The sequence below is a fragment of the Pseudophryne corroboree genome, chromosome 4 (genome assembly GCF_028390025.1).
Source record: "Pseudophryne corroboree isolate aPseCor3 chromosome 4, aPseCor3.hap2, whole genome shotgun sequence".
NCBI lineage: Eukaryota > Metazoa > Chordata > Amphibia > Anura > Myobatrachidae > Pseudophryne > Pseudophryne corroboree.
Genome location: NC_086447.1, coordinates 922,188,088 through 922,210,936, shown reverse-complemented (window position 1 = coordinate 922,210,936; position 22,849 = coordinate 922,188,088). Strand labels below are relative to the sequence as shown.

The window sequence follows — 22,849 nt, the reverse complement described above, 5'->3', positions numbered from 1 at the left end:
GCCCCTATTCCCGGTCCTGACTGTTGGAATGTGTGAGTACAGGTAGCAGTGTTAGGGCAGAGGGAGTGTACTCACCAGCAGCTCCCCTATTCCCGGTCCTGACTGTTGGAATGTGTGAGTACAGGTGGCGGTGTTAGGGCAGAGTGAGTGTACTCACCAGCAGGTGCCCTGAGCCCAGTGCTTAACCAGTGGACTGGCTTACTTAGTAGCATCTGCACTCACAGTTATACATACAGAGACTTGCTGCATGCAGCGGAGGATACAGGTCACCAGCCGGTGTCTGCATCTAGGTAGCAATGCAAGATGCGAGCAGTACCAGGCTCTACAGCATCTCTGTAGCAGTGCAGAGCACATTATCTAACAGGGCTCTCTGGAGTTAAGTGGAAGATGTTCGTCTCCCACTCTCACAGTGACAAAATGTTGCCGCACATGTGCAGTGGAATGATTGGTGGCCATTTTGGATTTGAAGCCTCCTGGTAGGAACCTAAATATGGAGTATGCACAGTAACGCTGTCCAACTCCAACACTAACATAAAGGGGAACTCCACCTTCAGTGTTTTTTAACTTACAGACTTGTCTGTTTGCATTGTCCTGTTATACAGCAGCAGATAAGTGGCCCAGGTTAGTGCGTAGGATACAATAATATATATATGACATAGCTGACCATACGTAAGGACAATGTTTCATGAGGTCGGAGTTACCCTTTAAGTATCATAGGTTAAGCTGTGAGGAGAGTTCTTCCTCAGTTAAAGGGTGATACCTGTATTGAGGCGCAGTCCACCTAGTGAAGAACTGTATGGTGTGACGTACCTTGGTATACCAGTCACCCCTTCACCAGTTACTGGCAGTAGATCACGTATGTGCTTAGTAAGAGTCTGATGACTATGGATCTGGTACAGATTTATTGCATATAAAAATAGAGCATTTCGGCCTGTATGCAGAACTTGCCATTCATTCTGGTTGTCAACATATGCGTCTGGTTTACGCCAGGCACACATCGCAGACACTTACGCCCACTTGCGCTCATGTTATTAACCATTTATTTTGTGTGCAACAAACACATTTTTATCAGTCAATAAAACTACAAAGATCTAACACAGCAGAAAAGAGAAACAGCTTCATAAGTTGCAAAAGTAAAAAAAAAAAACAAAAAAATCTATATAATCTTATACAGTATTTTTTCTGTCTACGGGTCTATAAGTGGCCACAATTATGTGATTTCACCTGAACCTTACCGGCCCCATATAAGAAGACACCTGTGGCAGAATCGCTCCCAGGTGAGAGCTGGTCTGTAAGCTAGCATTTGGTTGGTTACTTGGGCACACTGTACACCTGGGAGCCTTCCACTTACAGAGCCGAAACATTTCTCTCTGTGAAGATACGAAGAAAAAAATTGGCTTCTTCTTGGGGTTTCAAGGTTGTTGGAACAATCAGGTATCTCCCGACAGGAAGCAGGAACCGGTCTGACACATCCCGAAACACTTTGTAGTCATCTGAGCTAGCAACCTCTTGATTATTCTGGAAGAAGTCCTTCCCCATCGGGACCTCGGAGACAGTCTGGCACAGACATGTAATACACAGTTTAGTTGTACAGTTTAATTTACACTCTTGTTTGTTAAACTCTATTTGATGCGCCGTTTAAAGGAGAAGCTCAGTTGGGGGCTCGTCCTTCCATAATACAGTGCACAAGCCATATCTAAATGGTGGGGGTCCTTCGTCTGGCTCCCCCCATTTTTCAGTGTCAACGGAACCTCTAAAGCAGTGGTTCTCAAACTCGGTCTTCAGGACCACACACGGTTCACGTTTTCCAAGTAACCCAGCAGGTGCTCTGTGTATCACCAACTGTCACATTTTAAAAATCTACAGGTGACCTGGAAAACATGAACCGTGTGGGGTCCTGAGGACCAAGTTTGAGAGCCTGTGCTCTAAAGGAATTGGTCAGCTGTAAGGCATCACCAAATGTGTAGGGTTACCCAGGGTGGTGTGTAGTGTTGGGCTTATCAATGCCCTTCTGCCCCATCTCACCAATGTATTAACCCCAGTGCTGTAATTATTGCCAATGATGAAATCCAATTATCTCCACATAATGATGCACTAGGATAACACATACACAGGTAGGCCAACAGTATACACCTGTGTGGCAAACTTTCTACATAATGTCCCACACTATAGAGCAATCTGAAAAAGGAATCCCCCAGGCTTAGAAAAATGGTCGCCAGGGAAGGAAAGTGGACAAAGCCTATATTTAAGGCTAAACTTATTAGCACATTAAAAAAAATATAAATAATACAATGATGTCCAGTGGTCGGGTTATGCTGGAGGGTTTATAACTCTACGTCCAAATTTTATGTACCAGTCACTGGTAAACTATTCCTGGAAATTGTGGTCAGGCATTGGAAATATTAGAACATTCCGTATAAGTATAAAACAACAGGTCCAAACAAGCAGTCAGTACCCCCCCCCCCCTCCCCCGCACAAATACAGCGGCGATGCTTTTGCATTTCTGGAGTAACTCCTGCGCTGGCCAGGAGTTACTCCAGAAATAAAAAAGCATCGCCGTGGCCCGCCCCCCCCAACGATCCGTCCATGCCTGCGTTGGCTGGACCGCGCCCCCCTTAACGCCGCCATTCAGCCCCCTCCCGCCCAGCGACCGCCTCTGTCTCAGAGGCGATCACAAGGTAACGACGACTGCCATGCACCGGTACACTGCGGTGCCGGCGCATGCGCAGTTCCGACCCGATTGCTGCGCTGCGACAAACTGCAGCGAGCGATCGGGTCAGAATGACCCCCATAACCAAGTAGTTTGTTTTAAACAATCACGCTGCATCCGTGCGTTTATAGAGAAAAAGAGGGAATGACAGACAGAGAAAGTTCTGGATCTTCCGGAGTGTAAGGGACAGAAGGAACCTCATACCTCATTGGGGACCTGCAAGAAAGGTGAATGAAGGGACTTTTAATATTGTCAATGTTATTCTTATAGATCAGCCTCAAAATAAAATTACATTTCATATACAGTATGTGTTGGGGGTACAGGGGTTGCATCCAGAAACCCTCTGATGTGAGATTCCGCAGGGCCAATATGGAGGGATTCTAGCATAGCAAGCAGGAAGCCACGCCAGCCACTGATTGTACACCGACCTCCACAACCCTGCTTAGCTCAACTGCCCAACTTTACACAGCTCTGTTTGATATTCATGCATTGACAAATTTATGCTTGGTTGATTAATGATAAAATTGGGTTGTATGCTTTGATATAAACTTGTATGCAAGTTCTATATTATCTGTATTTCCTTCTTCTATTAGATACTTCTTTATGTATGCTATATGCCATCTTTATTCATTGCTTTTATAAACTGTAAGTATTGTCTTTTTTGTATATTAAATCCCAATTTAATAAGTTGGTGGTCTTATTGCTCTACACAAATCTGTACCCTGTTTAGAAAAGGTAGATTATTTGGCTGTGTTAACCCTTCATATGCTAGTATGTGTAGTGTTAATGCTTTTATCTCAGAATACAGACATCCTGGAATCACGAATGCTTAGCACCTGACAAATCAGTCTTAAACAATCTGATACTAACCTCATATATATAGTAACCAATCCCAAATGAACGTTCTCCTTGTGGTAGCTTCCTCCTGCGCCCTTTCTGCATTAGGTTCACAACAACCGAGCAGCAAGGTGCGTCTGCATTTCCTATCTGGTCACCATCGGCATCCTCCAGGGTGATACGGAACTGCGGGTTGGTCCAGAATGTTGCTATTTGTGAAAGATGAGTATTAATAGGAGAGGAGGAAATGTTGTAAGAGACAATTATGAGAGTGATTAATGGTATAGTTAGAATTTTTAGTTTTGCTAATAATGTATAAATAAAGATATGTGTATTACATATAATATCTGAAGATTTGTTACTATTGGCGACTGCACTTGCCCTTTTTGTATTGTCAGTCATCTGTGTTCTCATTAATAGCATGCACCTTCTCATGCCAGCTTCCCACGTTGAGGTCTCCTTGTCTCACAGCCCCTTTGGTCCCAAGTGTTGTCTAAGGCTGACCACGCAAGTTGCAGTTTGCGTGGTCTGGAATTGTCTGATGAGACTGGACTGCAATGGAAACTGGCTGCACCTATCAGCATAATTACTTTGAGGTCGGCAGTCGACCTTACACGAGTGCGGCAAAGGTTCTTGGCAAACTGGATTGCCCATCTTGCTGGATCAATTCAAATCTTTTTGTATAGAATTTGGTTGGCCTTACAATGGCCGGTCAGTGTGGTTATAACGACCAAACAGGCCAAGCCGTCTTTCTGGTGCTGGAATAGTTTATACCGGATGCTGCTGATATCACTATAATAATATAATTTACTACACGATGAAGTAATTAATTGGATTTTTTGATGCAGTCTCCTAGGCTTGATCTCCCAACCACAGATGATTACTAAACCTTCTACAAATGAAAGATAGTTATATTGCACATAGCAACCAATCAGATTCCAGCTATCGTTTCTCTATTGCATCCTAGAAATGATAGACAGAATCGGATTGGGGCAACGCCTTCACGTGTCTGATTTTGCAGTTGGAAAGTGACGAATCAAGATGGACAAATCTTTCATGAGTTTAAAGCTATAAAAGGGTCCCCTTACCGTTGTCCTTGCATCCTCCGGCAGTGCTCCCAGCCGTCCAGCTCCCATTAAATTCTATTAGGCACCACCGGTGATTCTCATTACTGCCCACGGGGTCCAGGGTGAGGTTACAGATTTCCACTCGGTAAAACTCATCTAGCAAAGAAGAAAGCGGCATCCTGCCGAGAGCAGGGAGGACAGTTACGGAGCAACCGGTGTGCGACCTCAAGGCGCTGTGTGTCTTGTTAGATATATACATTATTCACATCATTGTTCCTGAGGTGGACGCAGTATACGCAACAGTTTTGTTTTTGGACGCAGCAACTGTGTAAATATTCTAATGCAGCAGCGTTGTCTTGTGTTAATAGACACCTAGATCAAGCTTCTGTCATCCGCTGTGTTGACGCACCGCCCTTTGTAGAACGCTTCCTGTTGCTGCCCGTCAGTCATGCTGCGGCTTGGGGTTACTGCAAGTAATAAAGTAGGACCCGTTCTGCAAATGCACAGAATGGGTTCCGCGCATGCGCAGTACACCCGCCATCGGAGTTTGCGTGCTACTCTGAATCAGACCCACTATCTCCACAAATCCCTCTAACGAGAGCAGAGGGACAGGGGCACCAATGAGATGGTGGGGGGAAGGTATTGTTTACCAGGGTCCGTACTTGTTGGAGGGGCCTGGGTGAGCTGCTGGGTACATTTGAAGTACGGTGAGCCGCCACTGGCGTGCGCAGCTCATTTTATTAGGGGGTGCACCGTCGGAGGGGTGTGTCTAGCATCGCCTTTTGGGCGTGTCTAGCACCATCTATCGATGGTCAATGCATATAAAATATCCACCTTTGTACCAATCCTAATAAAGCAGGTACATTGTCAGATGTTGTGGTGTGCACCAAACAAACACCCCTGATGGCACTCACTGCAATTACACTGCTCCTCCTCAGCCTCGTCTGGCTCCCCCTCTCTTTCCCCTGCAAGCTGCAGCAGCTTACTTACAAGTCGGTAACTAAACTGACACTGACAGTCGCAGTCTAGTACTGCTGCTGCTGGAAAAACGAGAGACGTGTTAATGCTGCTGCCGACCGCCTGCCAGTATTGAATTTGTCTTCCTAAGAGGAACGCTGGCTGCATGCTGATACTCATCAGTGGCTGGCGTTGGCATAGCATAGAAGGAGAGAGATGTGTATGTGGCGAGTGTGACGGGTGGGCATGCAAGCAGCATGACATAATCACGTCACATCACAGTTTTTGTACATGGAGGTGGAGCTGGGAATTTGAAAGCGGTGTCAGTGGCACCCTTGATTAAACCAGGCGTCCGGTCAGTAATGCAGTCCTGACAGGGTGCAGCGCAGAGGGGACAGTAATCAGCTTGCTCGGCGATCGCTGCATCAGGCATGTGAGATCGGGGTGCCAGACATTAGGGGGTGCCTGTGCGCACCAGGAACCCCCCCTGCGCACACCTATGTGAGCCGCTGCCTGCTGACGGGAATTCACATTGTCCCCCTTTGCAGCACAACTAAGCCCCTCCCACAGGGACCTGATTGGCCGAGCACCATGGATCATGTGACAGAGTGAGAGGCAGTGTGGCAGATGATCCAATGGGGACTCCGCAAAGAGAGGCAACGTCGGGGGACTTCACCGAACAGGTACCCAGCCGTTTGTCATTTTTGTATCTATTTTTTTGTGGTAGTGGGTGTGGCCATGCCTACCATATATTGACCATGCCTAACCCCCCAGTACCCGGGCCGGTTCCCACTCTTGATGGACCTGCTGTCCCCATTGCAGCGCAACTTGGCAGCTCCCCCAGGGACTTGATTGATTGGCAGAGCGCCAGGGATCATGTGACAGAGTGAGAGGCAACATGGCAGGTGCTCCAATGGGGACTCCGGAAAGAGAGGACGCGTATCCGGCATTCACTGTACAGGTACCCAGCCCTGTAGTATTTTGGTGTAATTTTTGGGGTAGTGTGCGTGGTGGCCTTACCTTCCGTATTTTGCCCATGTCTAGTGTACCCCAGCTGGGGCTGAAGAATTGGAACAATGAGGTATGTACAGTCTAACAGTGTTTACTCACCAAGTTTCCCCATCATCGCACTTGAAATTGAGCTCAGCTCTCACTTTTGGGTCAACCTCCTTCCATTCTGGGGCACTGTAAGAACAAGAATACGGGAATAATAAATATATTGTACATAAATGTGTAGACCAATAATGGATTCTTGCATAATACTGTAATGTAATGTAATAAATATTTGGGATCATGTGCGGGGAGGTCACATGTTGGTCACATGTTGGGCAAACGTGTATGGTGATAAGTCACCGGCTGATAACATTTGTTCCATGCATTGCATTACTGTAACCAGCAGAGGGTGCTGTTATTTACACTCTACAGACACTTTTATAGTTGTATAAGCTGGCCACATACATTACAGGCACTTAGGTCAGAGCTGTTACATTTGGAGACGGAACCAGTTCCACCTCTTCTGGTTCACCTAACTTAGGGGGTCATTCCGAGTTGATCACTCGCTAGCTGTTTTTTTTTTTTCAATTCTTTATTTTCATTTTGCAATATAGAACATTCTCCAAATATGTCAACAAACATATCAGAAGTAGAACGTAGACAACAGTCTCATATCTTATCAACTGTAGTTATAAAACATCAGTAAATGGTTGCGAAAAGGAAAGATTAACAGATTCATATATATTATCTCAAACTGTGTACCGTTCAGCAGAAGTCACAGAATCTGAAATAAAGAGCAACCCCGTAGCAATATCGCTTAGTAACACAGTATTTAAACAAAGTGTGAGGTAGTAAACATTTGGAAACAGACAAAGAGAGGAGGACAAGGCGCTAGCTGTTTTTTGACGCCGCCCTCTGGGAGTGTATTTTAGCTTAGCAGAAGTGCAAATGAAAGGATCGCAGAGCGGCTACAAAAAAAAAAAAATAGTGCAGTTTCAGAGTAGCTCCAGAGTCCAGACCTACTCAGCGCTTGCGTTCACTTCAGACTGTTAATTTCCCTATTTGACGTCACAAACACGCCCTGCGTTCGGCCAGCCACGCCTGTGTTTTTCCTGGCACGCCTGCATTTTTTTGAACCCTCCCTGAAAACGGTCAGTTGACACCCAGAAACGCCCACTTCCTGTCAATCACTCTGCGGTCAGCAGTGCGACTGAAAAGCTTCGCTAGAACTTGTGCAAAACTACATCGGGCGTTGTGAAAGTCCATCGCGCGCGTGCACTGCGCCGCATACGCATGCGCAGAAGTGCCTTTTTTTGCTTCATCGCTGCGCAGCGAACATTTTTAGCTAGCGAGCAACTCGAAATGACCCCCTTAGCGAGATGAACGGAGCCGCAGGGAGAAGCCGGACACAGCTGGGATGTTATTACCAGCGAGCGCCCAGCTCCAATGTGACACACACCAGGCCGGGTATATTGGGTGCCTATAATACTAAGTTTTCACTGTTTCATACCATACAATGCAGATTAGGTAAAAATACACACATGCATTAATGATACAAGTAAGCAAAAGAAGTTTTATTTTGCTGAAACGCTTCAGTGAATCTTTCTCCGCTGCAAAGGATTTCAAACAATGATCTCATTAACTTGCATAACAGTAACGATAACATTCTAAATATGTATACAATTACAATTACCATATTTAAACAATTCACCTCTGTCAAGTATATATATAGCTAGCTATATATAAAGTGTGAGTGCACTTCCAGGTGTAGCCAACCCTGGTCCTCGAGCAGTTCATGTTTTCCAGGCCACCTGTGGGTTTGCAGAATGTGTCAGTTATAGGCCCTACACACTGGCCGATTTTCTGAAAGATATGAACGATCTCGTTCATTTATGAACGAGAACTCGTTCATATCTTTCAGTGTGGAGACTCCAGCGATGAACGATGCGCGTCCCCGCGCTCGTTCATCACTGGTCTCCCGTCGGCTGTGCATGCAGGCCAATATGGACGATCTCGTCCATATTTGCCTGCACTTCAATGCAGCCGCGTGACGGGGGGAGTGAAGAAACTTCACTCCCCCCGTCACTGCCCCCCCGCCACCGGGTCGCTCGTCGGCCGTTTCCGCCGTCGGGCAGCTCGGCGACGGGTCGGCCAGTGAGTAGGGCCCCTTAGGAATGAATGCACCACGTGTTTGAAAGTGTGACAGCTAGTAACGAGGACCGGGTTAGCTACTCCTGGATTAGGTCAAGGCTAATTAGGTATGGGATACATTTAGCCCTAGTCGCCACCCCCCAGCCTCCTGCTGGATGCCACTGTCGGTCACGATTTCATATGAATTCCTTAGGTACCTTTCAGGTAATATACACTGCTCAAAAAAATAAAGGGAACACTAAAATAACACATCCTAGATCTGAATGAATGAAATATTCTTATTAAATACTTTCTCTTTACATAGTTGAATGTGCTGACAACAAAATCACACAAAAATTATCAATGGAAATCAAATTTATTAACCCATGGAGGTCTGGATTTGGAGTCACACTCAAAAGTAAAGTGGAAAAACACACTACAGGCTGATCCAACTTTGATGTAATGTCCTTAAAACAAGTCAAAATGAGGCTCAGTAGTGTGTGTGGCCTCCACGTGCCTGTATGACCTCCCTACAACGCCTGGGCATGCTCCTGATGAGGTGGTGGATGGTCTTCTGAGGGATCTCCTCCCAGACCTGGACTAAAGCATCCGCCAACTCCTGGACAGTCTGTGGTGCAACGTGGCATTGGTGGATGGATCGAGACATGATGTCCCAGATGTGCTCAATTGATTCAGGTCTGGGGAACGGGCGGGCCAGTCCATAGCATCAATGCCTTCGTCTTGCAGGAACTGCTGACACACTCCAGCCAAATGAGGTCTAGCATTGTCTTGCATTAGGAGGAACCCAGGGCCAACCGCACCAGCATATGCTCTCACAAGGGGTCTGAGGATCTCATCTCGGTACCTAATGGCAGTCAGGCTACCTCTGGCGAGCACATGGAGGGCTGTGCAGCCCCCCAAAGAAATGCCACCCCACACCATTACTGACCCACTGCCAAACCGGTCATGCTGGAGGATGTTGCAGGCAGCAGAACGTTCTCCTTGGCGTCTCCAGACTCTGTCACGTCTGTCACATGTGCTCAGTGAGAACCTGCTTTCATCTGCAAAGAGCACAGGGCGCCAGTGGCGAATTTGCCAATCTTGGTGTTCTCTGGCAAATGCCAAACATCCTACACTGTGTTGGGCTGTAAGCACAACCCCCACCTGTGGACGTCGGGCCCTCATTCCACCCTCATGGAGTCTGTTTCTGATCGTTTGAGTAAACACATACACATTTGTGGCTTGCTGGAGGTCATTTTGCAGGGCTCTGGCAGTGCTCCTCCTGTTCCTCCTTGCACAAAGGCGGAGGTAGCGGTCCTGCTGCTGGGTTGTTGCCCTCCTACAGCCTCCTCCACGTCTCCTGATGTACTGGCCTGTCTCCTGGTAGCGCCTCCATGCTCTGGACACTACGCTGACAGACACAGCAAACCTTCTTGCCACAGCTCGCATTGATGTGCCATCCTAGATGAGCTGCACTACCTGAGCCACTTGTATGGGTTGTAGACTACGTCTCATGCTACCACTAGAGTGAAAGCACCGCCAGCTTTCAAAAGTGACCAAAACATCAGCCAGAAAGCATAGGAGCTGAGAAGTGGTCTGTGGTCACCTCCTGCAGAACAACTCCTTTATTGGGGGTGTCTTGCTAATTGCCTATAATTTCCACCTGTTGTCTATTCCATTTGCACAACAGCATGTGGAATTGATTGTCAATCAGTGTTGCTTCCTAAGTGGACAGTTTGATTTCACACAAGTGTGATTGACTTGGAGTTACATTGTGTTGTTTAAGATGTTCCCTTTTTTTTTTTGAGCAGTGTATTTTCAGTATAACCAAGCCACAGGTGGTAAATACAATGTGTTGCAAATAACTTTGACTTTATTTGTGAAGGAACTAAACAGTGGTCACCTCCACAAAGTCTCTCTTTCTCTGCAAAACAGGTTTTAACCAACACTCAAATAAACACAATTACCAAGTACAATAACAACAATGTGTCTCTATTACCGGCTTTATACTGCGGCATAATAATTGTGCCCACTGTCCCTAAAGTTTAAACCCAAATAGGAGTTGGTTGGTGCACCATAGCTCTGATGGTGTTTGCAGTAAACCTGCGAGGATAGCTGGCTGACTGTCACTATCGATATGCAAAGGAAGTTCAGGTTTTAAGAAAGGAGTTCTGTCGCTTTTTATTTAAGTAATTCTCCTTCATCCAGAATGGAGACTAACATAAAAGTTTATGGGGCCTATGTACTAAGGCTTGGAGAGAGATAAAGTGGACCGAGATAAAGTACCAGCCAATCAGCTCCTAACTGCCGTGTTACAGGCTGGGTTTGAAAAATAACCATTAGGAGCTGGTTGGCTGGAACTGTATCTCTCTCTACTTTATCTTTGTCCTAGTCATTGGGCCTAATTCAGATCTGATCGCAGCAATTTGTTCGCTAATGGGCAAAACCATGCTGCACTGCAGGATTGGCAGATGTAACATGTACAGAGAGAGTTAGATTTGGGTGGGGTGTGTTCAAACTAAAATCTAAATTGCAGCGTAAAAATAAAGCAGCCAGTATTTACCCTGCACAGAAACAAAATAACCCACCCAAATCTAACTCTCTCTGCACATGTTACATCTGCCCCACCTGCAGTGCACATGGTTTTGCCCATTGGCTAACAAATTTGCTGCTGCCATCAGATCTGAATGACCCCATAGTACTGTACATAGACTCCATTATCAGTTTACATTTCAATTTAACAATTTAGTAACTGGTCACGGTGTTAGGAAGTCTGGAGTCCGACCTGTGTCTGCAGCTCCAGTCCCCGTCTCTCATCTCCTCTACTGTGCAGCTGCCGTCTGCCTGTCAGCGTCTCTCTGAACCCGATGCTGCATCTTCAAGAACTGGGCGCTGCTCTTAGGCAGTGGAGCCCACCAGGGATTCCTCCGACCCCCCGGCGGCCCACTCCGAGCCTGTCTGTAGCTATGTTAGAGAAATGTAGTTTGTAAGCCCCATTGGGCAGGGGCATATGTGAATGGGGGCGGGGCCTAGTGACTGACAGCCCGGCCCCACTCCCTGAAGGTGCAAGCAGCTTCTCCTCTGTGTCGTTCCCTTACCGCAATCAGAATAGCAGAAGACAGCACTGTGCCTTTGTTATGTGCAGCACAAATGCAAGGCACCAGATAGTTACCCATCCTGTTATTTTTTTTTTATAGGAGGTGGCCCTGGCCCATAGTCACATTAAGGGGTGGATGCAGGAGCACACTGACATCACTAGCTTTCCCTCTTATGCAGCAGCAGAACCAGACAGGCAGAATGGGCAGACAGAATGCAGTGCAGGCAGAAACACAGGAGTATCAGATTTCATAAACTAATGACGGAGCTTCCCAACCAGAGGAGAGACAGGAGGGTGGAGAGAGCTGTAAGTGACACAGGGTGGGATCCCTGTGTAACTTACAGCTCTCTCCACACCTGGGTGGGAGCCCTATGTAACTTGGTATCTAATGAGGGTCTAGAGACACACACACACACACACACACACACATTCCTCCTGAGTCATGTCCCAGTGTGTAAGCAGTACACAGGCTGCTGCTATTCTTGCATGTGACAAGATAAATTATAGATTTAATTTTTCTGTGTGTATTTTAAGGTTATTTAGGTTGTCTTTGTTCCACTACAAGAACATTTTTATAAAATAGTTGTCTTTCAATTAATTGGAGCTATAAGCAATACCCAGGCATTATTAAACCATTATTTTAAATCTAATATACACCAATGGGCTAAATTTAATATACACAGTCCATACCTCCCAACATGACCCCTTCCAGGAGGGACAAAATGCTCTCTAGCTGGACTTCCTACTTAAGTTATGATTGCAATCACCTGTGTTGAAACACCTTTCTTATCAATTAAATAGTTTAACACAGGTGATCACAATCATATATTAAGAGGGAAGTCCATGTAAAGAGCATCTTTTCACTCCTGGAATGGGTCATGTTGGGAGGTATGCACAATGTTATACAAAGCCCCCCCCCCCCCCCCCCCCCCTACCATCGCAGCCCCCTGTCTAAAGTGCCCCGGGCACCCACAAGGCTTAAGACGACCCTGCCCTGGCCTCTATGACTGGTGGAGCATTCTGCTACAATGGTTGTCTGCCTTTGTAAATAAACCCTGAACAATGTTAGATTTAGTACATACCTATCACTCCAGGCTCCGTTCCACTCTTTATGGCCCCACGGATTCCTCACTCTGATGATCTGGACCCTATTCCCGCGATAGGTGACCTGTGTATCACAAACCAGAGAGTGTGAGCTGATCACTTACATAACCCCCAGCCAGAGAGGTTCAGCGACTACAGAGCAGCGTCATGAATCACTTACCTCCTCCGCCCCGGTCAGTGTATACGCATGGTTCTTTACCACATTGGTGTTCATCACAATTTCTCCTGCGCCCTCAGATCTCTGGATTAAATGAGAATATATTAATTACTGAAATAAAATATCCTGTGTTATCTGAGTAACTATGTCATTCATAGACGTGTGCAGCTAATTTTATTAAGGGCGCCTGCCTTTTTGGGCGTGTCTAGCACCACCCATGGACATGTCTAGAACTATTTTACATTCTATCAGTAAAATCACATGGCTTAATCTAACTTCTCCCTAGTTCCTAATAATAAAGTAGATATAATACACCCCAGAGAAATAAAATGAAACATAATGGTGCAACTTCATAATGGTGCTGAAATTCACATTATGCCATACAGTATGAGCCGAAATTCACATTATGCCACATGGTATGAGCCGAAATTCACATTACGCCACACAGTATGAGCCAAATTCACATTACGCCACACAGTATGAGCCAAATTCACATTACGTCACACAGTATGAGCCAAATTCACATTACGTCACACAGTATGAGCCAAATTCACATTACGTCATACAGTATGAGCCAAATTCACATTACGTCACACCGTATGAGCCAAATGCACATTACACCATACAGTATGAGACAAAATTCACATTACGCCACACAGTATGAGCCGAAATTCACATTACGCTATGCAGTATGAGCCAAATTCACATCATGCTACACAGTATGAGCCATATTCACAATACCCCACACAGTATGAGCTGAAATTCACATTACCCCACACAGTATGAGCCAAAGTTCACATTACACCACACCGTTTGAGCCATATTCACATTACACCCCACAGTATAAGCCAAATTCACATTACACCACACAGTATGAGCTGAATTCACATTATGTCACACAGTATGAGTCGAAATTCACATTATGCCACACAGAAAGAGCTAAATTCATATTACGCCATACAGTATGAGCTGAAATTCACATTACGCCACACAGAATAAGCCAAATTCACATTACACCACACAGAATGAGCCAAATTCACATTACCCCACACAGTATGATCTGAATTCACATTGCACCACACAGTATGAGTCAAAATTCACATTACGCCACACAGAAAGAGCCAAATTCATATTACGCCACACAGTATGAGCCGAAATTCACATTACCCCATGCAGAATGAGCCAAATTCACATTACGCTACACAGAATGAGCCAAATTCACATTACGCCACACAGAATGTGCCAAATGCACATTACCCCACACAGTATGAGCTGAAATTCACATTATACCACACAGTATGAGCCAAATTCACATTATGCCACACAGTATGAGCCGAAATTCACATTACCCCACACAGTGTGAGCCAAATTCACATTACACCACACAGTATTAGCTGAAATTCACATTGCACCACACGGTATGAGCCAAATTCACATTACGCCACACAGTATAAACCAAATTCACATTATGCCACACAGTATGAGCCGAAATTCACATTACCCCACAGTGTGAGCCAAATTCACATTACACCACACAGTATGAGCTGAACTTTACATTACGCCACACAGTATGCGCCATATTCACATTACACCACACAGTATGAGTCAAATACACATTACGCCACACAGTATGAGCCAAATTCACATTACGCCACACAGTATGAGCCGAAATTGACATTACCCCACACAGTGTGAGCCAAATTCACATTACACCACAGTGTGAGCCAAATTCACATTACACCACACAGTATGAGACGAAATTCACATTACACCACACAGTATGAGCCAAAAATCACATTACACCACAGAGTATGAGCTGAAATTCACATTACACTACACAGTATGAGCTGAAATTCACATTGCACCACACAGTTTGAGCCGAAATTCACATTACCCCACACAGTATGAGGCTGTTATTCCCCCTGGCTAGCCTGGCCAAATAGTCCTCAGTGAGCTGTCTCTCACTCTCTCTATCTCTCTGTAGTTACTGCTGAATGTGTCCTCTGGCTCCGAGTCCTCCTCAGAGGAACGCTGCCTGTGGCAATGGTGTGGTGGCACATGAGGATTAGAGCACGGGCAGGAAAAGAGAGAGAGATGCGTGAGTGGGGAGAGAGAATGTGCAACGGCAGGAAGGGAGGGTGCGCGGTGTGACATCATAACATCACATCGCAACAACGTGACAGTGAGTGCACCTAGTGCAGACGCTTACCGGGTGGCGGGCGCAGCAGGAGGGGAAGGCACAGGATGGTGATCAATCACTATGCTGCAGCAGGTATGGTGCATGGGGGTACCGGACATTCAGGGAGCCCTGCGACTGGGGCAGACTCATTTGCTATACCCAACAAAATCCCTTCATCAGTGAGTCCTAGACCCAGAAAGCTATTTAAGGGTTTTTAGATGTTACTTATTGCAGGAAATCATCATGCACCAATAACTGGAGTGCACAGCACTTTTTTATGGTATGCACCTTTCTATATCTATATTTGGATACTAGATCTATTTTCATGTCATGATCAATCCCCCTCTTATCCTCCGTCTCACCCACCAACCTTCAGAAAGAAAAATGCATCATCCAAGGTGTGCAGGGGGGAGCTGGCCAGGACGGGTGTAGTATGGTATGCCAGCTGTTGGGGTCCCGGCGCACAGCATACCGGCGTCGGAATCTGACCGCCGGCATACCGACAGCTGGGTGAGTGCAAATGAGCCCCTTGCAGGCTCGCTGCGGGCATGGTGGCACGCTACACGCGCCACGCTATCTATTCTCCCTCCAGGGGGGTCGTGGAACCCCAAGAGGGTGAAAAGGTGTTGGTATGTCGGCTGTCGGGACCCCGACAGACGGCAAACTGAAGACCACCCGACCAGGACATATGAACATACATGTGGAGTTGTATGTAATATATAGCCTGGTTTTCTTCACCGGGGATCCGCGGTCGCGCAGCATGGAATACGCTGCTCAGCCTGTCAATCATAGGAGTCCAGGGGCGGGCTAAATACTGATTGACAGCCTGAGCAGTGTATTCCATGCTGTGCTGCGGGGGATCCTTGGTGAAGGAAGCCAGGACATATATTACATACAGTACAACTCTACATGTATGTTCATATGTCCTGGCCAGCTCCCCCCCTGCACACCTTGGCCCAGGGGCAGCGGCAACCGCTGGAAATAACTCTAAGAAAAATAGCATAGGAAAACTAATATTGTGCTACTGTGTCTTTAAAGCAGGGGCGGAACTAGAGCTGTGTGGGCCCCATAGCAAAATCTTGAAAGGGCCTCCCCTTGTCACTACAATGCCATTTAGGGGAGCAATAGAAAGAAAGAGTGCGAGGGGAGCGAGAGAGAGACAAAGAGGGTGTCAGAGGGAGAAAGAGAAAAGGAGGGTGAAAGAAAGAAAGAAAGAAAGAAAGAAAGAAAGAGAAAGGGATGAGAGGGGAGAGACAGGCCAATTTGGAGAGAGAGAGAGAGAGAGTGTGTGAGAGATAGAGAGAGGTGGGAAGAGTAAGGGAGAGAGGGAGGGAAGCGAGCGGGAGTGAGAGAGAGAGAGAGTCAGGGATGGAGGGAAAGAGAAAGAGAGGGGAATGAGAAAGTGAGAGTGTCATTGAGAGAGACCGAGAGATAAAGGGTGTCAAGGAGAGAGAGAGAGAGAGAGAGAGAGAGAGGGGTGTCAGGCAGAGAGAGTGACAGGTAGAGAGAAAGTGTCAGGGAGAAAGAGTGAGATACAGTGTCAAAGAGAGAGATGAAATGATGAAATGATGAAATGACGGTGTCATGGAGAATGAGGGAGAGACATTAGTCCACGCCCCCTAAATACCCGCAAATTGCTGCACTGCTGACGGCCAGGTAGGGAGCGGGGCAGAGCGGCCGAGGGTAAAGGGGGAGTGACGGGCCCCGGAGGTACCCAGTGGCAGGTTGCAGGGAGAGCAGCGGGCCCTGAAAGCAGCCAGGGCCCCGTAGCTTCTGCATCCCCTGCACCCTTGGTAGTTACGCCACTGCTCCACAGTAAACCTTAGATCATGAAATAAATTTACCCACTTTCCTACATTGCTAGCATATTTCATAAGCCATTTGGCCATTGGGGGGAGGGGAAGAGGGGAATGAAGCTACTCACTGTGCAGCAGCCGACCAAGAACCGCGCCTTCAGCGCTTTCTGGATAATCTGGAATAGATTCTTGGGTGCTTTCTCAGATTCATACACTTCACCAATGCCACCAGTGAAATCCACCAAAGCCTCTATTGGATACCCGCCCTTCAGTGCTTCATATGAGCCATTGAGCCTGTGGGGAAGTGCACATTCTTGAGCCAGTGGTGTAATAAAATTTTTATTTATTAACAGTTTTTCTCTATAGCGCAGCATATTCTATTGCGCTTTACAACTGGAAACAACAGCAATAGAACAAAACTGTGTACTAATGGACAGTCATAGAGGTAGGAGGGCCCTGCTCACAAGCTTACAGTCTATAGGGACATAGGCATTGACACACAAGGATAAGTGCTACCTACAGTATTGCATAATGGTCCAGCCAGATTGCAAAGGATCTTAATGGACTTTATGATATGGTCACACAGCAATGTTGGCCTGGGGTCAAGAAGATGTGGAGGTGAGGAAAGAAAATATGTGAGGATATGTGTGGACTGTACAGCGGGGATGTAATTAGGTAGGAAAGCTTATGAAGGTTATGTGAGTGGTTATGGAATTTGATAGGCTGTCTGAAGAGGTGAGTTTTCAGGGAACGCTTGCAGGGTTGGAGGCTGGAGGAGAGTCTTATTGTGCGTGGGAGGGCATTCCACAGAGTGGGTGCAGCCCGAAGAAAGTGATGCAATCGTGCATGGGAGCGAGTAATGAGTGTGGATGAGAAATATAGCTCTCATGAAGAGTGAAGGGGATGGGTTGGGAGATATTTTGAGATAAGTGAATAGATGTATGTTGATGTAGTTTGGTTAATGGCCTTGTGTATGATTAAATATAGTATTTTAATTACCTACCGGTAAATCCTTTTCTCGTAGTCCATAAGGGATATTGGGGAATCTAGTACGATGGATATAGATGGGATCCAAAGGCACCAGTGTACTTTAAATTTCTTCAGCTGGGTGTGCTGGCTCCTCCCCTCTATGCCCCCTCCCACAGGCAGTTATAGGTAAAGACGTGCCCAAAGGAGAAAGGACATATATGAGAGATGGAAATATGATAACAAAGAGTGGTGAAATTTACATACCAGCATATCACTAACATATAACAACCAGCAACGGCTGGTAACAGCAACAGCAACAGCTGAACAGGTAACTACATAACAAGAACCTGCAGAAAAGTCAACGCACTGAGGCGGGCGCCCAATATCCCTTATGGACTATGAGAAAAGGATTTACCGGGGGGTAATTAAAATCCTATTTTCTCTAGCATCCATAATGGATATTGGGGAATCTAGTATGATGGGGACGTCCCAAAGCTCCCAGAACGGGCATGAAACGTGCGGAGACTGCTGCAGCACCGCCTGCCCAAACTGGGTATCCTCTGTGGCCAGGGTATCAAACCTGTAGAACTTCACAAAAGTGTTCTTCCCCGACCAGGTAGCAGCTCGGCAAAGTTGTAAGGCCGAGACTCCATGGGCAGCCGCCCAGGAAGAACACACCGATCTTGTAGAGTGGCCCGTCAGAGACTTAGGAACAGGCAAAGCTGCCGACACATAGGCTTGTTGAATAGTAAGCCTAATCCAATGAGCAATGGACTGCTTTGAAGCAGGACAACCCTTTTTCTGCGCATCATAGAGCACAAACAAAGAATCCGTCTTTCTGATCGGAGCTGTTCTCTTGACATAGATCTTCAAGGCTCGCACAGCATCCAATGCCTCCGGAGGAGCAGAAGTGCCAGAACTGGACGGAATCACAAGAGGCTGATTCAAGTGAAACGCGGAGACAACTTTCGTCATGAACTGCTGTCTGGTCCGGAGCTCAACTCTGTCCTTGTAAAAGACCAAGTATGGACTTTTAGGCGACAAAGTCCCCAATTTTGAGACGCGTCGAGCAGAAGACAGGGCCAGTAACATCACCGTTTTCCACGTGAGGTACTTGTCTTCCACCATCAGCAGAGGTTCAAACCAAGAGGACTGTAGAAAATCCAACACTACATTCAGATCCCAGGGTTCTGTAGGAGGCACAAACGGAGGTTGTATGTGGAGTACCCCTTGCAAGAAGGTCTGAACTTCTGGCAACACTGCCAATTTCTCCTGGAAGAAAATGGAGAGGGCTGAAATCCGGACCTTAATGGAACCCAGACATAAGCCTTTATCCACACCAGCCTGGAGGAAACGTAAGAAACGTCCCAAGTGAAACTCAGCAGGCGTATACGTGCGCTCCTTGCACCAAGAGACATATCTCATCCAGATATGATGATAGTGTTTTGACGTCACCGATTTTCTTGCCTGAACCATGGTAGCAATAACCTTTTTGGAAAGGCCCTTGTAAGCTAGGATGTTCCGCTCAACCGCCATGCCATCAAACGAAGTCGTCGTAAGTCCGGGTAGACGAACGGTCCATGTTGAAGAAGATCGCTTCTTAGTGGCAGAGTCCAAGGGTCTTCGACAGACATGTCCAGAAGATCCGCATACCACGCCCTCCGTGGCCAATCCAGGCCAATCAGAATTGCTTGGACTCTTTGATACCTGATTTGCTTTAGCACCCTTCGGAGCAACGGAATCAGAGGAAACAGGTAGACCATCCGGTAAGGCCAAGGCGATGCCAGTGCATCCACTGCCCTCGCCCGAGGGTCCCTGGTTTGCGAGCAATACCAGTGAAGTTTCTTGTTGAGATGAGAAGCCATCATGTCTATCTGTGGTCAGCCCCACCGTTTGATGACCTGCTGGAACACCTGCTGGTGGAGAACCCACTCCCCGGGGGGAGATCGTGACGACTCAGAAAGTACGCTTCCCAGTTGTCCACACCCGGAATGAAGATTTCTGATAGAGCTCTTGCATTCTTTCCACCCAGAGGAGTATCTTTGATACCTCTCGCATGCAGGCTCTGCTTTTTGTCCCTCCTTGTCGATTGATATACACCACTGCCGTGGCGTTGTCCGACTGTACCTGGATCGCGTGATCCCTGAGCAGAGGAGAAGCCTGAAGCAGAGCATTGTAGATCACCTGAAGTTCCAGAATGTTGATCGGAAGGAGGCTTTCCCCATCCCCTTAGACTCACATCCGTCATGAGGAGGGTCCAATCCTGAATCCCGTAGGTTGGAGGACTGTAGCCACCACAGGAGGGAAATCCTGGCCTGAGGTGACAGCTGAACCACTCGGTGCATCTGTAGATGTGAGACGGACCACTTGCTCAGGAGATCCAACTGAAATGTTCTAGCATGGAACCTTCCATACTGGATTGCCTCGTATGAGGCGATCATCTTTCCCAACAATCTTATGCAAAGATGGATGGACACTCGAGTAGGTCGGACCATCTCCTGAAGTGTTCTCGCCTTGTCCTCTGGTAGGAACCTTCTGGACCCCAGTATCCAGCGACATCCCCAGGAACAGGAGCCTCTGAGTTGGCTCCAGGTGGGACTTCTGTAAGTTGAGAATCCACCCATGATGTGATAGAAGTTGGATAGTGCGGTTGATATGGAGCAATAAAAGCTCCCTGGATCTTGCTTTTATCAGAAGATCGTCCAAGTAAGGGACAACATTGACCCCCTGGACCCGGACTTGGAACATCATCTCTACCATCACCTTCGTGAATACCCTCGGGGCTGTAGACAGGCCAAAGGGCAGAGCCTGGAATTGGAAGTAATTGTCCAGCAGGGCAAACTGCAGGTATGCCTGATGAGGCGGCCAAATCGGAATATGGAGGTAGGCATCCTTGATATCCAAGGAGACTGTGAATTCCTGTTCTTCCAGGCCTGCAATCACTGCTCGCAGTGATTCCATTTTGAACTTGAACACCTTCAAATAAGGATTCAAGGATTTTAGATTCAAAATGGGTCTTACTAAACCGTCGGTTTCGGAACCACAAACAGGTTGGAGTAATAACCCTTGCCTCATTGTGGTATTAGTACAGGAACAATGACGTGGGACTGGACCAACTTTAGTATGGCCTGTTGCAATGTAACCCGCATATCTTCCAAAGCTGGTAAGCTTGATTTGAAAAATCGTTGGGGAGGAGCACTGTTGAACTCCAGCTTGTAGCCTTAAGGAATAAGATTTCTGACCCAGGTATACTGGCAGGAAGTCTCCCAGACGCGGCTGAAGGGACGCAGTCAAGCTCCCACCTCGAGATCCCTCGGGGTGGGTGGGCACCGTCATGCTGACGCCTTAGCGGAAGCAGAAGTGGTGGTCTGTTCCTGAGAGCTGGTGCTTGCAGGCATTCTGGACTTACCTCTGGTGCCTCTATTCGCATTGGAGGCACCTCTGGTCTTAGAAATCTGTGAGACCAAAAAGGACTGGACAGATGGCCCCGGGTAGGACCGTCTCACCGGTGGGGCCCCAGAGGGAAGAAACGTGGATTTCCCAGCTGTAACTTTGGAAATCCAGGTATCCAATTCAACCCCAAAGAGCCATTTCCCAGAAAAGGGGTGGGATTCCACACTACGTTTGGATTCTGCTTCCACAGTCCACTGACGCAACCACAAGGCCCTGTGCGCTGACACTGCCATGGCAGAAGTCCTAGCATTAATGTTCCCCATCTCCTTGAGCGAATCACAGAGGACACGTGTAGTGTCCTAAATGTGTTTTAGGAGGGTCACCATAGTGACCAAGGGCATATCCCCTGAAAGGCCCCCCTGAATTTGAGTGGTCCAGGAATGAATGGCATGAGTCATCCAGCAACCCGCAATGACCGGCCTTTGTGATACACCTGCTGCCATGTAAATAGATTTGAGTGTAGTCTCTATCTTCCTATCCCCAGGATCCTTCATGGTAAAGGAGCCCGGGGCAGACAGCACCACCTTTTTGGACAGGCGAGAGACTGATACATCAACACCTGTCCTACCTTCAAGAGCAAATGGAAAAGTGCGGAAAAACTTTTTGGACACTTGGGATGACATGTAATAGGATGCGATTTTTAGTAAGATTACAAAATCGCCCCCTATCGCATGTTTTGAAAGCATTAATTTTTTGTCGAAATCGCAAATGTAATAGGATGCAAATTCGGGAGTGAAACATGCGATGTCATGCGAATTGTCGCGATATTATAACCCGGTAATGTGCGCTTTTCTGACCAACAAGAATGCGATTTACAACACCACCATTACACACAAGCAAAGAACCCCACCTATTAGCTGATAAGTCCCCTGGAATCTGCATCGCTCACCCTATATAAAGGGCTCCAGCGCCATTTTGCCCTTTGTTAGGCTGGGAGGAGTGTAAGATGGAGAGGAGAGTGACCAAGAGAGGCAGAGAGAGCAGCATGGAGAGAGGCAGCATGGTGGCAAGGTGGGCAGTGGCTGGGAGGAGACAGGAGGAGGAGGCTCAGCATGAGGAGCAGGAGGAGGCTGGTGCTGGAAGCAGGCAAACTGACACAGAGGAGGAGGATTTTGAGAGGGAGCAGGAGGAAGAGCTGGAGGAGCCTCTCCTTAGTGACGTTGACTGGCAGGAGGAGGAGGAGGGTGATTGGGACCAGTTTGAGGAGGAGGAGGAGGCCGCAGAGGAGGGTGAGGAGGATGAGGAGGGTGAGGAAGGGCCTATGCCAGGGCGTACTCCCAGTGGTCGCCATGTGCATTTCTCCTATGAGGAAAACTGTGCCCTAGTCAGGGCAATGGTACCAGTTTTTATTCGGCTTCTGGGGAAGGATAACCCCCGCACTAATATGGTGCGTAAGCACC

At 47.2% G+C, this 22,849-nt stretch overlaps 1 protein-coding gene across 1 annotated transcript in view; it reads right to left on the bottom strand.

The window, feature by feature from the left end:
- Positions 1 to 883: 883 nt before the first annotated feature.
- Positions 884 to 22,849, bottom strand: part of LOC134910698 (calpain-8-like) — a 121,140-nt gene continuing 99,174 nt past the window's right edge. The window contains exons 5-12 of the mRNA XM_063919020.1: positions 17,156 to 17,321; positions 13,056 to 13,136; positions 12,874 to 12,959; positions 6,682 to 6,756; positions 4,636 to 4,793; positions 3,581 to 3,756; positions 2,915 to 2,926; positions 884 to 1,557 (exon numbers count right to left, since the gene is read on the bottom strand). Coding sequence (XP_063775090.1) covers positions 1,348 to 1,557; positions 2,915 to 2,926; positions 3,581 to 3,756; positions 4,636 to 4,793; positions 6,682 to 6,756; positions 12,874 to 12,959; positions 13,056 to 13,136; positions 17,156 to 17,321 — 964 coding nt within the window. The 3' untranslated portion in view covers positions 884 to 1,347. The remainder of the gene's footprint in view (positions 1,558 to 2,914; positions 2,927 to 3,580; positions 3,757 to 4,635; positions 4,794 to 6,681; positions 6,757 to 12,873; positions 12,960 to 13,055; positions 13,137 to 17,155; positions 17,322 to 22,849) is intronic.